Source organism: Gymnodraco acuticeps, unplaced genomic scaffold, assembly GCF_902827175.1.
Source record: "Gymnodraco acuticeps unplaced genomic scaffold, fGymAcu1.1, whole genome shotgun sequence".
Taxonomy (NCBI): domain Eukaryota; kingdom Metazoa; phylum Chordata; class Actinopteri; order Perciformes; family Bathydraconidae; genus Gymnodraco; species Gymnodraco acuticeps.
This window is the reverse complement of record NW_022992351.1, coordinates 7450180-7463648: the sequence shown is the minus strand read 5'-3', so window position 1 is coordinate 7463648 and position 13469 is coordinate 7450180. Positions and strand designations below refer to the sequence as shown.

General features: G+C 40.5%; 1 protein-coding gene across 1 annotated transcript in view; it reads left to right on the top strand.

Annotated features, from left to right (window-relative positions):
• The window catches only part of si:dkey-11f4.7 (piezo-type mechanosensitive ion channel component 2), a 28775-nt gene that overhangs the window by 10887 nt on the left and 4419 nt on the right, over positions 1-13469 (top strand). Inside the window, exons 22-42 of the mRNA XM_034209318.1 lie at positions 203-446; positions 560-656; positions 1431-1590; positions 1957-2046; positions 3430-3512; positions 3635-3700; positions 3888-4000; positions 4147-4267; positions 5153-5227; positions 5371-5537; positions 6018-6217; positions 6319-6480; positions 7402-7731; positions 7849-8107; positions 8546-8734; positions 8865-9072; positions 10193-10325; positions 10436-10583; positions 10662-10876; positions 12715-12873; positions 13093-13240. Coding sequence (XP_034065209.1) covers positions 203-446; positions 560-656; positions 1431-1590; positions 1957-2046; positions 3430-3512; positions 3635-3700; positions 3888-4000; positions 4147-4267; positions 5153-5227; positions 5371-5537; positions 6018-6217; positions 6319-6480; positions 7402-7731; positions 7849-8107; positions 8546-8734; positions 8865-9072; positions 10193-10325; positions 10436-10583; positions 10662-10876; positions 12715-12873; positions 13093-13240 — 3367 coding nt within the window. The remainder of the gene's footprint in view (positions 1-202; positions 447-559; positions 657-1430; positions 1591-1956; positions 2047-3429; positions 3513-3634; positions 3701-3887; positions 4001-4146; positions 4268-5152; positions 5228-5370; positions 5538-6017; positions 6218-6318; positions 6481-7401; positions 7732-7848; positions 8108-8545; positions 8735-8864; positions 9073-10192; positions 10326-10435; positions 10584-10661; positions 10877-12714; positions 12874-13092; positions 13241-13469) is intronic.

The window sequence follows — 13469 nt, the reverse complement described above, 5'->3', positions numbered from 1 at the left end:
ATGTAAAGAAGCTGCATTGTTTCTAATGAACTCATGAAGCTGGCTTTTAAGTCCGACCGGTGACTGTGCATACAAAAATCTCAGTTTCTCATGTATTGTTCACAGTATTTCATTAAATACCCCTCTTGAAATCTGTTCTGGCAGCTTGTTGTTTTTTCTTTATGCCTCTCTTTCTCAGCGTCACTCTCTGTCTGCTTCTCAGGTGCTACCTCGACATGGCCAAAGTGTTTGTGTTCAGCTATTTCTTCTGGCTGGTGCTGTGCCTCATCTTCATCACCGGCACCACGCGGATCAACATCTTCTGCCTGGGCTACCTGGTGGCCTGTTTCTACTTCATGCTGTTTGGAGGCAGCGTGTTGCTGCAGCCGGTCAGATACATCCTGCGCCTGTGGGACTGGCTCATCGGATACACCTGCTTCGTCATCGCCATGAAGAACCTGCTGTCTGTGAGTCAACACACCAAAAACACATGCAGTTTTTAAGACGCCTAGCACTTCATTTATTTCAAACTTCATACAGTCAACTGTGCCTTCTATGTGGTTTATTTGTGTGTGGTCAGCTGGGGTCTTGTGCCTACCTGGACAGCCTGTTGAAGAGCAGCTGCTGGTTTATTCAGGCCTTCAGCCTGTTCTGCACCATCAAAGGCTACGACGTCCGTGAGTGATACATCTCAGCACAATCTTCTCATTGTATAGTAAATAGGTGTTATCATATTTGCTGAATAGAAATAATACAATTATACAGTTAATGTTAGACTTCAGAGTTACATCTTAAGAGGATTCAGAAATGAGGTTACTTAAACTACTTAGGAGCATTTGACGTTCCTAAATGGGTTAATGCCTGAACACTTAATCCATGCCCCAAAAGTTAAATTAACGTTTGTCAGGTCAGCAGACCTAAAGGATGGACACACATTCCACAACGTCCAGGGTAATACAACTTTCCAAAACAAACTGTCTATTAACAATCCATTAAAGTACATTGAACAATTGCATAAAGAAAAAGCAGTCATACCAAAGCCATAATTCTATATTTCAAAGATACATCCTCTTTATAAGCATCACATTCTTCATCCTATATAATACAATATAAATCCACTACATTACAATTATTGCATCGAATTTGAGAAAATGAGAAGAGCTGTTGAACACGTACATAAATCAATTATATTTAGCTAGATCAAACCACAGTTAGAAAACAGAGACCTCTCTTATTATAAAATGATTAGGCATATTTACAAACCCGTGTGTCACGGTCTATAATTAATTTGAAAAACCATCATGATACACCATCATTTTTCATTTGAGAGAACACGTCTTGGTTTACGCCTCTTGGTGTGAGAGTATGATGTATAATCTAAAATCTCTCTTTCATACTATAACTTACACATTATATAAACAGAGTCTAACATATTTCTCCCGTCCCGTCAGCTGCTCCTGACGATGGGTGCGAGCTGCCGGAGGGTGAGGCCGGCATCGTCTGGGACGCCATCTGTTTCACGGTCCTGCTGGCTCAGAGGAGGGTCTTCCTCAGCTACTACTTCCTCTACGTGGTGTCGGATCTCAAGTCCTCCAAGATCCTGGCCTCCAGGTCTGCGACCCCAACATACTTATAGCACCAGCAAAGGAAGTGTACAATAAGGCAGAGGGGACACAAATTAGAAACTAGAAATTGTGTGTGGATATTTTTTTCATTAATATTCAAAACGTTATTCTTTATACGTGTTAAAATGTTACAGACTTGCTAAAAGATAATCTATGTTAAGCATGCCATTAGTTGGAAATAATTCATTTGAAATGAAGTCATAAGAACTTTTCTAGGAAACATCTTATTACAAAAATTAGGAATTGATTCTTTACAAAAAATGTTGTAACATTTCTGACTATAGCTGAAACCAGAATATTATTTTTTACAGAGACAGGCTGTTTTTCAATATGACCTGTCTCCTCCTCTAAGGGGCGCTGAGCTGTTTGAGGCCAGAGTGAAGAAGGAGGTAGCAGCCAGGCTGGAGATGGAGAAGAAGTCTATGCAGACACTGAAGAAACAGTAAGACATTAAATAGATACCTCAAAGACCGCACCTACAGGGTTACTTGGAGAGGGTCCGAGTCCGACCCTTGTCAATTAACTACAGGGGTCCCTCAGGGCTCGGTTCTTGGTCCCCTCCTCTTCTCCTTATACACAAACTCGCTCGGATCTGTCATTAGCCCGCATGGTTTTTCATACCACTGCTACGCTGATGACACCCAATTAATTCTGTCCTTTCCCCGCTCAGAGACCCAGGTCGTCGCACGCATCTCTGCTTGTCTAGCTGATATCTCTCAGTGGATGTCTGCTCATCACCTCAAGCTCAACCTTGACAAGACTGAACTGCTCTTCCTTCCGGGAAAAGTTTGTCCCACTCTTGACCTGACAATCAACATCGGCACCTCAGTTGTTTCCCCGACTCAGACTGCAAGGAATCTGGGTGTGACCCTAGATAACAACCTGTCCTTCACTGCAAACATAGCTGCTACAACCCGTTGCTGCAGATACACGCTTTACAACATCAGGAAGATACGTCTCCAGCTGACTCAGAAAGCGACTCAGGTTCTGGTTCAGGCTCTCGTCACCTCACGCCTAGACTACTGCAACTCCCTCCTGGCTGGTCTACCTGCATGTGCCATCCGACCTCTGCAGCTCATCCAGAATGCAGCGGCTCGTCTGGTCTTCAACCTTCCTAAATTCTCCCACACCACGCCGCTCCTCCGCTCTCTTCACTGGCTTCCGGTAACTGCTAGAATCCACTTCAAGACACTGGTACTTGCTTACCATGCTGCGAATGGATCTGGCCCTTCCTACATCCAGGACATGGTTAAACTGTACACCCCAGCGCGTGCACTACGCTCTGCATCAGCCAAACGACTCGCTGCACCCTCGCTGCGGAGGGGACCCAAGTTCCCATCAGCAAAAACACGTGGGTTTGCTATCCTGACTCCAAGATGGTGGAATGAGCTCCCCATTGACATCAGGACGGCAGATAGCTTGCACACCTTCCGGCGCAAACTGAAAACTCATCTCTTTCGACTCCACTTCGAGCGATAGAACTATTAACAAAGCACTTATATACTCATAAAGGACTGGCTTACCTAAAGCCAGTTGAGTAGCACTTGAAATGTTTTTGCTCTATGAAGCCTGATGTACTTATATGATTCTGTTTTCTTCAAGTTTGTATTTTGTTGGTCGAACGCACTTATTGTAAATCGCTTTGGATAAAAGCGTCAGCTAAATGTAATGTAATGTAAAATAGCATAACATTTAGTGTAAAGTACATTTACAACAACTCAGCTGTTCTGACTGAATGAAATAATAACATCACGTTCTACTGTCTCCCAACACAACTTCCCCTCTTAATATCCCACTTTATCATCTTCCCACCCTCTTCCTGCAGGATGGAGAAGATCAAATCTAAACAGAAGGGTGGACCAGCAGACAAACCAGCTCTTCCTGCTGATCAGGAGCAGGTTACACTGGGTAACTAAAACAAATACATTTTCTGTTTCTACTGTTTATTAAACAATGGAGTCTTTGTCATTTAAAGGGAAAACTCCTGCATATATCTAACATAACTAAACCGATCGATCTGTGTTTTCCAGCTGACGATGAGAAGGCTAAGAAAGACGTCGGAAAATGGTGGAAGCCCTGGGTGTCTCAGCCTGGAGGTGAGAGGCAACATGTTAAACTGTTTAGAGCTGTTTCTGATCATTCGATCTCCTATTATTTGTCACGTGTTTTTAACTCTATGGCTATGCAGTAAATCAGTGAATTCAGCCTCTGAGCTGCACTGGAGCAGCTTTGGATCATTGTATGCATTGTGCTGCAGTTTCTGACATCGCTCTTTTTATGCAGTGGAAAACAACTGTGGCTACCACCTGTTTGAGAGTGACAGTGAGGAGGAAGAGGAGGACGTTACAGAGAAGAATGAAGAGAAACCACCACCGAAGAAGAAATCTGCTTTCCAGGTGAGAGCCAGCAAAAACACAGCGTACATACAAAAGAATGATGAATACATTTCGTTTTTTCCATATGTTAAATGATCTTAAACACTGATGGATGTTTCTTTGTTATCCTTAGTTGAGAGGTGTGTTTGTGTTTTTGTTTTTCCCAGTTGGCGTACGACGCCTGGGTCAACAGCTCTAAGTCGGCTCTTAAGGACCTGAAGAAGGAGAAAAAAAAGATAAAGAAAGAGGAGAAGAAGAGAGCAAAGAGAGAGCTGCAGAGACAGCAAGGTGAGAGACTCTCACATCTAACCCTCCTGTAGTCTTCATTTATTCATGGTTTGATAGAGGGTCATTCAAATCATAAGGTTTACCCTCTGCGTAGTATGAACATATATGGATAATTTAAACGCAGTAGATTAGGGGTGTCCAAGCGGCTGCCTGTGGTCCATTTTGAATTGGCCCTCAGCCAATTCTGAAGTATAATTGAATATGGCCCACACATGAATTTTGTGCTTGTCTCATAATATACTTCTTAAATATTTCTTACCAAATTCTACACAGTATTAATATGTATTAATTTGCCCCATTTTCACATAAATACAGTCAATTCATGTTGAAAACATTCTCTGACAAATCTTAGTTGATAGAAAAAGCCCAATAACTTATTTCCATAAGTTTTTGGCTGATTTGAGGAATGAGCTGCCAACACTTTTTGTTACAAAATAAATGCAGCTCTGTTAATGGAAAGCTGTGATGTAGGCTCTTTTAGCATATTCAATTATCAATAATAATTTACCTACATTTGATTGATTTAGCTAACTTAATAACTTAATTTATGAGGCCCAGCAATTCTTATATTTTTCTGTATGCAGTAGATGATAAGATAAAACATTTTCTTTTCCAAAGTTTTCTTCTGCCCTTAGTGTTCCAAATAAAAGGGCCATTAAATACGTCTTTGCTTCATTCTGTCCATCACATAATAATCTTGTGTAAAGGTTGGCAATATGGCACCTGAGAAAAGGTCAGGTTGGACAGATGTGTTGGTTCCTTGGTGTAAACCACACCTTCAAAAGGGATTCTGGAGCCAGAGGAGAGGTCAAGAGGTCACATGACTCCTGAGTTGTTCAGACATCCTGCTGAAATATTTCAACAATAACACTTTCTTTGTTCCAGGCATTGAAAGAGCAGACTCTAGTGAGGATGACCTGGATGAAAGCGTTATGGAGGAAGAGGGAGAGGAGGAAAAAGGTAAACAGACATAAGTCCCTGCATTCAACTGGATTATACCACAAGTAAAATGAATATGACTAAATGACTTTCTATTTGTTATAACTGTGATATGAACAAGCTGGGAAGCCTTACATCTAAACACATTTGTAATGTGATCACAGAAAACATCCTGCAGCGTGTCGTCAGCACCCTGAAGTTCGGTGTTGTGTTTGTGAAGTCTCTTCTGGACGACCTGACGCAGGGCCTGAACTCCTTCTGCAAAGAAGGCCTGGACATTTCCAAGGTGCTGCGCTTCGAGCGTGCGTTACTCAACCAGCAGCAGAAGAAGGTGAGAGGAAAGGATGGAGAGCTGATGATGGTTTATTCAAGACTGGGTTTGAGTTTTAGCCTCAACACGATCCATAGATTTTTTATCATTTTAAATTCTATTCCCAAGTAAAACTTTGGTCTGACTTTAAGGTACTTTTACCTGACTAACATCTGTGACACAGAAAGTGAGTCTGTTTCTCAGTTTTTTGTTGATGAATAACTATATGCAAATATTTACAGAATTTGAAAATAAATATGTGCACTCAATATGTGAGATTTTTTTAAATATGTAAAATCTTCCATTATCTGTATTTCCATATCTTCCGTTTAAAAATGTGCTGTAATTACAAAATCGCCTAAACATTTCTTCTGGCTATTTTTTTTTCTTTGAGTTTTTATATATCCCCTTTATTGTGATGGCTGCGTCCCATTTATGTTAACCTCATAATGTGCATTCTCACTCACTCACTCACTCACTCACGTGGCTTCCTCGCTGCAGGGTAAAGAGGTGAGCCAGAAGATCGTGAAGCAGTTTTATGAAAACTGGATATCCCGTCAGAACACGCTTTCTTCCCAAGACGACCTGGATGACTACCTGCCTTCCCCCTCCTCCCCGCCTGACGTCCCCTCCTCACCCCACGCCTATGCTAAGCTGAAGAACCAAGCCTCCAAACTGTCCTGGGGCAGCAGCGTCTCCAGGTACTGGACACAGAGTCGCTCTTTCACATTTTCTTTCCTGTATATCTAAAATAAAGACCTGAATAAGATATTATCATTATCTCTCTGCTCCTCTTCCTCAGCTGTATGACGGACGAGACGCTGCTCGGCTCCCGGCAGCCGACCCAGGAGGAGCTGGACGACCCCCCCGCTGTGTCTCCTGCTGCTGACCAGCTCAGACGCAGGCTCCTGAGGACAGCCAACATCGACCTGACCACCTTTGAGACTGTTGAACTTTCACCAAGGTCAGGGAGAAGTCTTTACTTACTGATATGTATGCTTTTAATGTTTTTCTTAACTGGCCAGTCTGGCCTATCCTATATTTGCTTTTAGGGTGACTATTAAACATCCGTCCAGATTCTACAGATGAAAAATAGCCACTTTGTTTATTTACAGCAATGTTTATTAATGTGCAACCCTGTTAAATAAACTTTTAAACATATAAATAAATAAAGATTAAAAAAGTAATCAATATAATTGTCTACTACTTGCTGGAAAGTGTGCTTCACAGTTTAAGCACCTCTTTCTCGGTTTAAATTATTCATGCGAGTACATACATGTACTTGAGCTGCAACGATTAGACGGCAGAGGTCATTCACTTTTATTTAGCTCGGGACCCCGGTCAGCATAAAGAAAATACTTAGGTTCCTGATTTACATGTGTCCCCTTGATCATTTGACATAACAAGTATATCATTTACTGCAGTTTTTTAAAGGTATAGATTTGTTAGACTAAAATGTAATATATAATGTGTATGTATAATTTTAAATGTATTAATTGAATTATGAAACCTTGTGTTAAATTAAAGATAGCTTTTTACAGGCTTTTAAATATGGAGATTTCATCAATTTTCTCTGTTTAACATCGTATTCAACTAATATATTTGGGTTTTGGACTGGCAAAACAAGACATTTGAAGAAATGAAACGGTGTTTGACATTTTTTTTTTTTTATGACATTTTACGAACAAAATTATTCATTTAATTATCAAATTCAATCATATATGAAAAAATTAGTTGTTATGATAGGTGCAAAGATGCAAGAACGTTGTTTATAATAAATCTAGAATTCCTTAAAAGTCTTTCAAACCTGGCAGAAAACATTTCACTAAATAATGTCCCAGATTCTTGACCTTAAATGTCCCTGTGTTTCTCCTTGTCTCAAAAGTTGTGAAGATGGCGCCCCTAAAATAGAAGGGCACAAACAAGACGAGGAAGATGAGGAAGAAATGGAGGCTGAGACAAGACGTGAGCGAGAACAAGAAGAGATGGAGGAAGAGGAGGAAGAGGGACCACGAGAGGTGGACCATGAGGTGGAGGGAGAAGAGCTGAACGAGAAAACGTCTCTGAGAGAAGTATATGAATGCGCAGATTACCCAGAGTGCACCTCGCTGAGTTTAAGGGAGAGTGATGGAGAGAAGAGCATCAACCTCCTGGGATCCCCCCGACCTCTGAGTGAAACCAGGAACCTCACCGCCAGCGAGCTGCTGCTCAACAAGTCAGTACACACGAGAAAGCATGTTTAATCTTTGGTAGGAGAAACAAGTTGCTTTGTGGCATCACTAATGGCAGTATTATCATTTCTGTCTTTCCTTCCCTCCCCTCCTGGCTGTAGTATGTTTGAGAATGATGAGATCTCAGAGTCGGATAAGTTTTTCGTGACGTTGCCGCGGCCGCTGAAGCTGCTGTTCGCCCTCTACAACACCATGGTGTCCAAGTCAGAGATACTGTGCTACTTTGTCATCATCCTGAACCACATCGTGACGGCGTCCTTCCTCTCGCTCATCCTGCCCATCCTCATCTTCCTCTGGGCCATGCTGTCCGTGCCCCGGCCCACCAAGCGCTTCTGGATGACCGCCATCATCTACACCGAGGTACAGTAGGTTAATATTACACTCTGTTGTGTGCTGTGTTTGACATAATATTCAAATGTGAGGGGTCATCATTTGGTGGGATATTGTTTTTAGAACAAATTGACACCAGACACCAATACATGTATTATCAAAAGCCTTACGTTTTGTTGAATTAAACTTGATTATTCATCTTATCTGCATTTTATTTTAGTTTTAGTAAACATGAGACTGTGACTTCTTTCTTAGATTAAATGTACGCAAATATGTGTAAAGGTGCATGTTGACCCTCCCATACTTGGGTAGAAAGAGCTTAAGACATGGCTACAGAAAGAGCTGAGTAGAGTCTGATTAATTGTCACGTGCAGAAAACAGAAACTACATTTGTTCTTGGGAAAACATGATCTGATCGAATGTTTCTAGCTGATTCCTGATGCAGAACTTGTTTTCTGTTTCTCTCAGCTGACTGTTGTGGTGAAGTACTTCTTCCAGTTTGGTTTCTTTCCCTGGACCACCTCTGCATACCGAGGCATTAACGCAGAGCGGCCCTTCGCCCTGCCCAACATCATCGGGGTGGAGAAGAAAGACGGCTACGTCCTCTTCGACCTCATCCAGCTGCTCGCTCTGTTCTTCCACCGCTCCATTCTCAAGGTAATCATGATCTGCTCATTCAAATAAACCCACCTGCATGCTGCTGTATGTCCAGTAGGGGACCATCAGCATTGTTTTAGTTCAGCTAGTTTATCAGGTTAAAATAATTGTTGTGTCCATGACTGCGCAGTGCCACGGGCTGTGGGACAACAAAGAGGTGGAGATGCCAGATTTTTTCAAGAAGATGAAGAAGAAAGTGGACAGGAAGAAGATGACAGGAGGAGATAAGACGGGCAGCAGTGATAGATCTAAACGCCGGCTGAAGTTCCTCCCTATCCAGGCCTCCACCACCTCCCTGTTCTGCAGACGGAGGAAAGGCGACTCAGCAGAATCTGATGGTAAAATATTTAATAATAATAATAATTCATGGTATTTATTTTAGTGCTTTTGCAAGGGCTCAAATTGTTTACATTACATAAAACATATGTTAGACATGTAATACATTATAATAATACTGTGGACAATACCCACAGGAGCAATTCAGGGTGAACTAAACTTAAATCAAAATCTGACCAGTTTAAGAGAATCCACTGTAAAATGTTTCCTTTTTTTATTGTATTTTTTTCTATGGTCCCATGGTTAACAAAACCCTTTCTCTTCACAGTTAACCATTGGGTTTTGTAAATGTTATGTATAAACAACAGCAGATACTGTTTGTGTAATTGTATCTGCTGTCACATCATTATTGCCTAAAAGGAAATTCAAATGAGTCCGTGATACTGAATAGCAGCTTACATTTAGTGACCTACTCTCCTTGTCTACTAGGCATTTATATTAATTCAATAATCTTCCTACAGGGAGTTATATATCCGATAGTGCTGTGTAGTGAGTTTCTATTTTATAGTGACCGTATTGTTTCCATATAGTGCATTTAGTTTTCTATATTTTTTGATTTAGGACTCTCTATATTTTTGGCACGCAGTAGCCATGCTGTAATATTTATATATTCATTAATTTACCTACGGTACTTAATAATGCATATGTGTATCGCTTTATTTAAAAGAACCCTGTGCATGTAAAACTTACATTACATTACATGTCATTTGTTAGACGCTTTTATCCAAAGCGACTTACATTCAGTACTGTGGACAATCCCCACAGGAGCAATTTGGGGTGAAGTGTCTTGCCCAGGGACACAACGACATGCTGACTGCTACCTCCTGATTAGTGAAGTCCAGCACACTACCCACTGAGCCATAGCCTCCCACTAACAATACTACAATGTTAAAAATAATACTCCATTAGCAGTTTAAACTTTTTAAGTAAACTCATGCAAGGATCTTATATCTAGTATTTAGTATAAACCAAATTAAGTATTCTGTAAGCACATTGTGATTTGGAAGGCAGGTTTTACTCATCTGGTTGCAGGGATTAAAACATAGAGATTTCTAAAAACATTTTTTTACCTCACCTTCCATGACTTACATTTCTTTCTTTCTCTTTTCTTTTTCACTGGAGAGGGGAAGCCGAAGAAGCAGCGGAGCATGAAGAAGAGAGGACAGCGAAACAAGATTCCTCTGACCAGGAAGCAGAGGATCCGACAGCAGATCAAAGAGAGGATGCTGCAGGCCAAAGCTGCCATCATAGAAGTGTAACCACCTCGTGACATTTTAGATATGTCACCATTTCTTTTAACAGCTAGCATATCCATTTTACAGCTTAGAAAAGTGTGTTGTAACATTGCATATGTTTCATCCACAGCGCCCTTCACATTTACTTACCCATAAGACAGTTCTTCTATGACATCATCCACCCAGACTACAGTCCTGTGTGTGACGTCTACGCTCTCATGTTCCTCATCGATGTAGTCAACTTCATCGTCACGATATATGGATACTCGGCTTTTGGAGTAAGAGTCTTCCTCAGTACACACACTTAAAGTGCCTGTTATAGTATGACACTAACACACTGATCTTGGTCTCTGTAGAAATATTCTTCAGCGGCCGACATCTCAGAGTCTCTGTCGGAGGACCAGGTGCCAGAGGCCTTCCTGGTCATGCTGCTCATGCAGTTCGGCACCATGATAGTGGACCGGGCCCTCTACCTGAAGAAGTCCCTGCTGGGAAAGTGTGTTTTCCAGGTGGTGCTGGTGTTCGGCATACACTTCTGGATGTTCTTCATCCTCCCGGGCGTCACTGAGAGGTCATTCTGCTCATGTTCATGCTCATGTTCTAAAAACATTCTGAGAATGTTACCATTCACTGTTCTAGGAATGTTTTCAGCGGGAAGTTTTAGTTTGGTTCCCAGAATGTTCTTCTGAAAGGTAGGATACGTTCTCTAAAAACATTCTAGGTAGGGAGAGAGACACACAGTAGAAACAAACACATACAGGGGCTTCAGGGACGGGCAGTGACAGTCAGTCCGTTTTTCTATATGTCTGTTGGTCTCAAATCTAAAGGGTGCAATAACGATTTGTATCCACTATGCATAAACAGCGGACACTGTTTATACGCAGCCCTCACAAACCACACACGGCCAGATAGCTTATCTAACAGTTAGAACCTACATATGAGACCCAACCTTCATAGTCAGAAAAAGTGGGATTATTTTCTGATATTTTACACATTTGATATTATGAATAATGTGGGCCTACATACCTTAGTGTGATTATAAGTGCATCTGGGTGAATATTGGCATGCAAATTCGTTTTTATACGTCCTATTCATTGGCTCAATGCACTCCATTATGCAAATGCACCAACTCGGCTGCCGGAGGAGAGTACTACCAACGTTAATCGCCGATACTAAAAGTGGCTTTTGTCATGATACAAATAAACCTAATTGGTTTTCTAAGTGTTATTCTATCAATATGACAATAGAGACATGTGCATAAACAACGAAAACATTTTAAGAATAGTAGGGCATAATGATCGAACAATGTTATCAAAAACATCTTAAGAAGGTTATCACCAAAAATGTAAGAATGTTTTTAGAGAACGTTATCCTACCTTTCAGAAGAACATTCTAGGAACCAAAATAAAACGTCCCACTGAAAACATTCCTAGAACAATGAATGTTTTTATAACCAAAAATGTCTATCTGGGAACTCACACATGCCATCGCAAACATGCAATATCCGCTTACAGCTTATCATGAATTACGTGCTTGTTTGTTTTTTCAAAAGGACAATGTGGTGACATCAGATTTTTTAAAACATCCTTTTCAAACAAATGCAACAACTTGTGTTTTATGACAACTTCTGCTCAATTCTGTTTGTTGTAAAGCACTTTGGCACAAACCTGGTTTGTTTTTTAAAGCGCTCTACAAATAAATCTGACGTTGACGATGACCGTGTTAATATTTCACATCACAGGAATGTTTTAGAAAAAAAGAATAACCTCCTGAAAACCTATAAAAAAAAAACGTTCTGTCATCTCAGGCCTCAATAAGCTCCTGAAAACATTTTCTGAATGTTGCTTTGAAAATGTTCTTCTTTGGTTATCATGTAACATTGAGGGAATGTTTTATAAAGAACATCTTTAATGTGTTTCCCAACAACGTCCACAACACATCCTTAGAATGTTGCAGGCAAAACGTTCCACCTTTGTTAACATATTACATTAAAGGAACGTTTTATAAAAACACTTTCTGTCATCTCAGGCCTCAATAACATCCTCAAAACGTCCTCTGAATGTTGCAGTTAAAACGTTATGTCTTAGTTAACCTTAAACCTTATAGGAACATTATTTAAAATGATAAACATCCTAAAAAGGTTCTTTGAACATCAGATTAAAACGTTTCTTTAAAACATTATTAGAACCTGTATGTAACGTTAGCCAAAGTTGTGAGAACGTTCCCTGCTAGCTGGGATACACAACTACAAATAAATGGTGTTTTAATTGCTTTGATTATAAGATAAAACAGGATTGTGACCAAATTAAACAGACAGTGTTTTTTTTGAAAGTACACAAGTTTTTTTTGAAAGTACACATTCACTGTGTTTTTCTTTCAGTATCTCATCATGTCTTTTTCGCCCCACAGGAGGTTCAACAGGAACTCTATTGCTCAGCTCTGGTACTTTGTGAAGTGTATCTACTTCGGCCTGTCTGCCTACCAGATCAAATGTGGCTACCCAAACCAGATCCTGGGCAACTTCCTCACCAAAAACTACAACTACCTGAACCTCTTCCTCTTCCAGGGGTAAGAAAACGGTTACTGACGTAACTCTGTTACGCATGCAGTTATTGTATTGAATGAGACACAGTTTTAAAACTTTAAAGACTCTTGATAGAGTCTTCAGAGTGTATTTGAATTGTTCTCATTTAATCTTAAGGATAGTTTTTATGGTGAATTTGACCAAATAAACTGAATAAAATCCTTAATTTTCCTTAAAAAACCTTTACTCGGGTCCTGCTCCAGGTTCCGTTTGGTTCCCTTCCTGACAGAGCTGAGGGCCGTGATGGACTGGGTCTGGACCGACACCACTCTGTCCCTCTCCAGCTGGATCTGTGTTGAAGACATCTATGCAAACATTTTCATCCTCAAGTGCTGGAGGGAGTCCGAGAAAGTAATTGATAGTGCACTACTCGCTGCACCTCTCACTTTTAAAGCTTTAAAATTACAATATGATTTTACAATATGAATTTCTGCAGGGCTTGTTGCCTTATTTAACTCCTGTACTCTTGTTTTCAGACAGAAACTATCATCCATATTCTAATTTAAAATATAATTGTAGTGTTATCCTTTATCCTTTATGTAAAAATGCTGTATAAAAACGTCTAAGATGACAGGAAGTA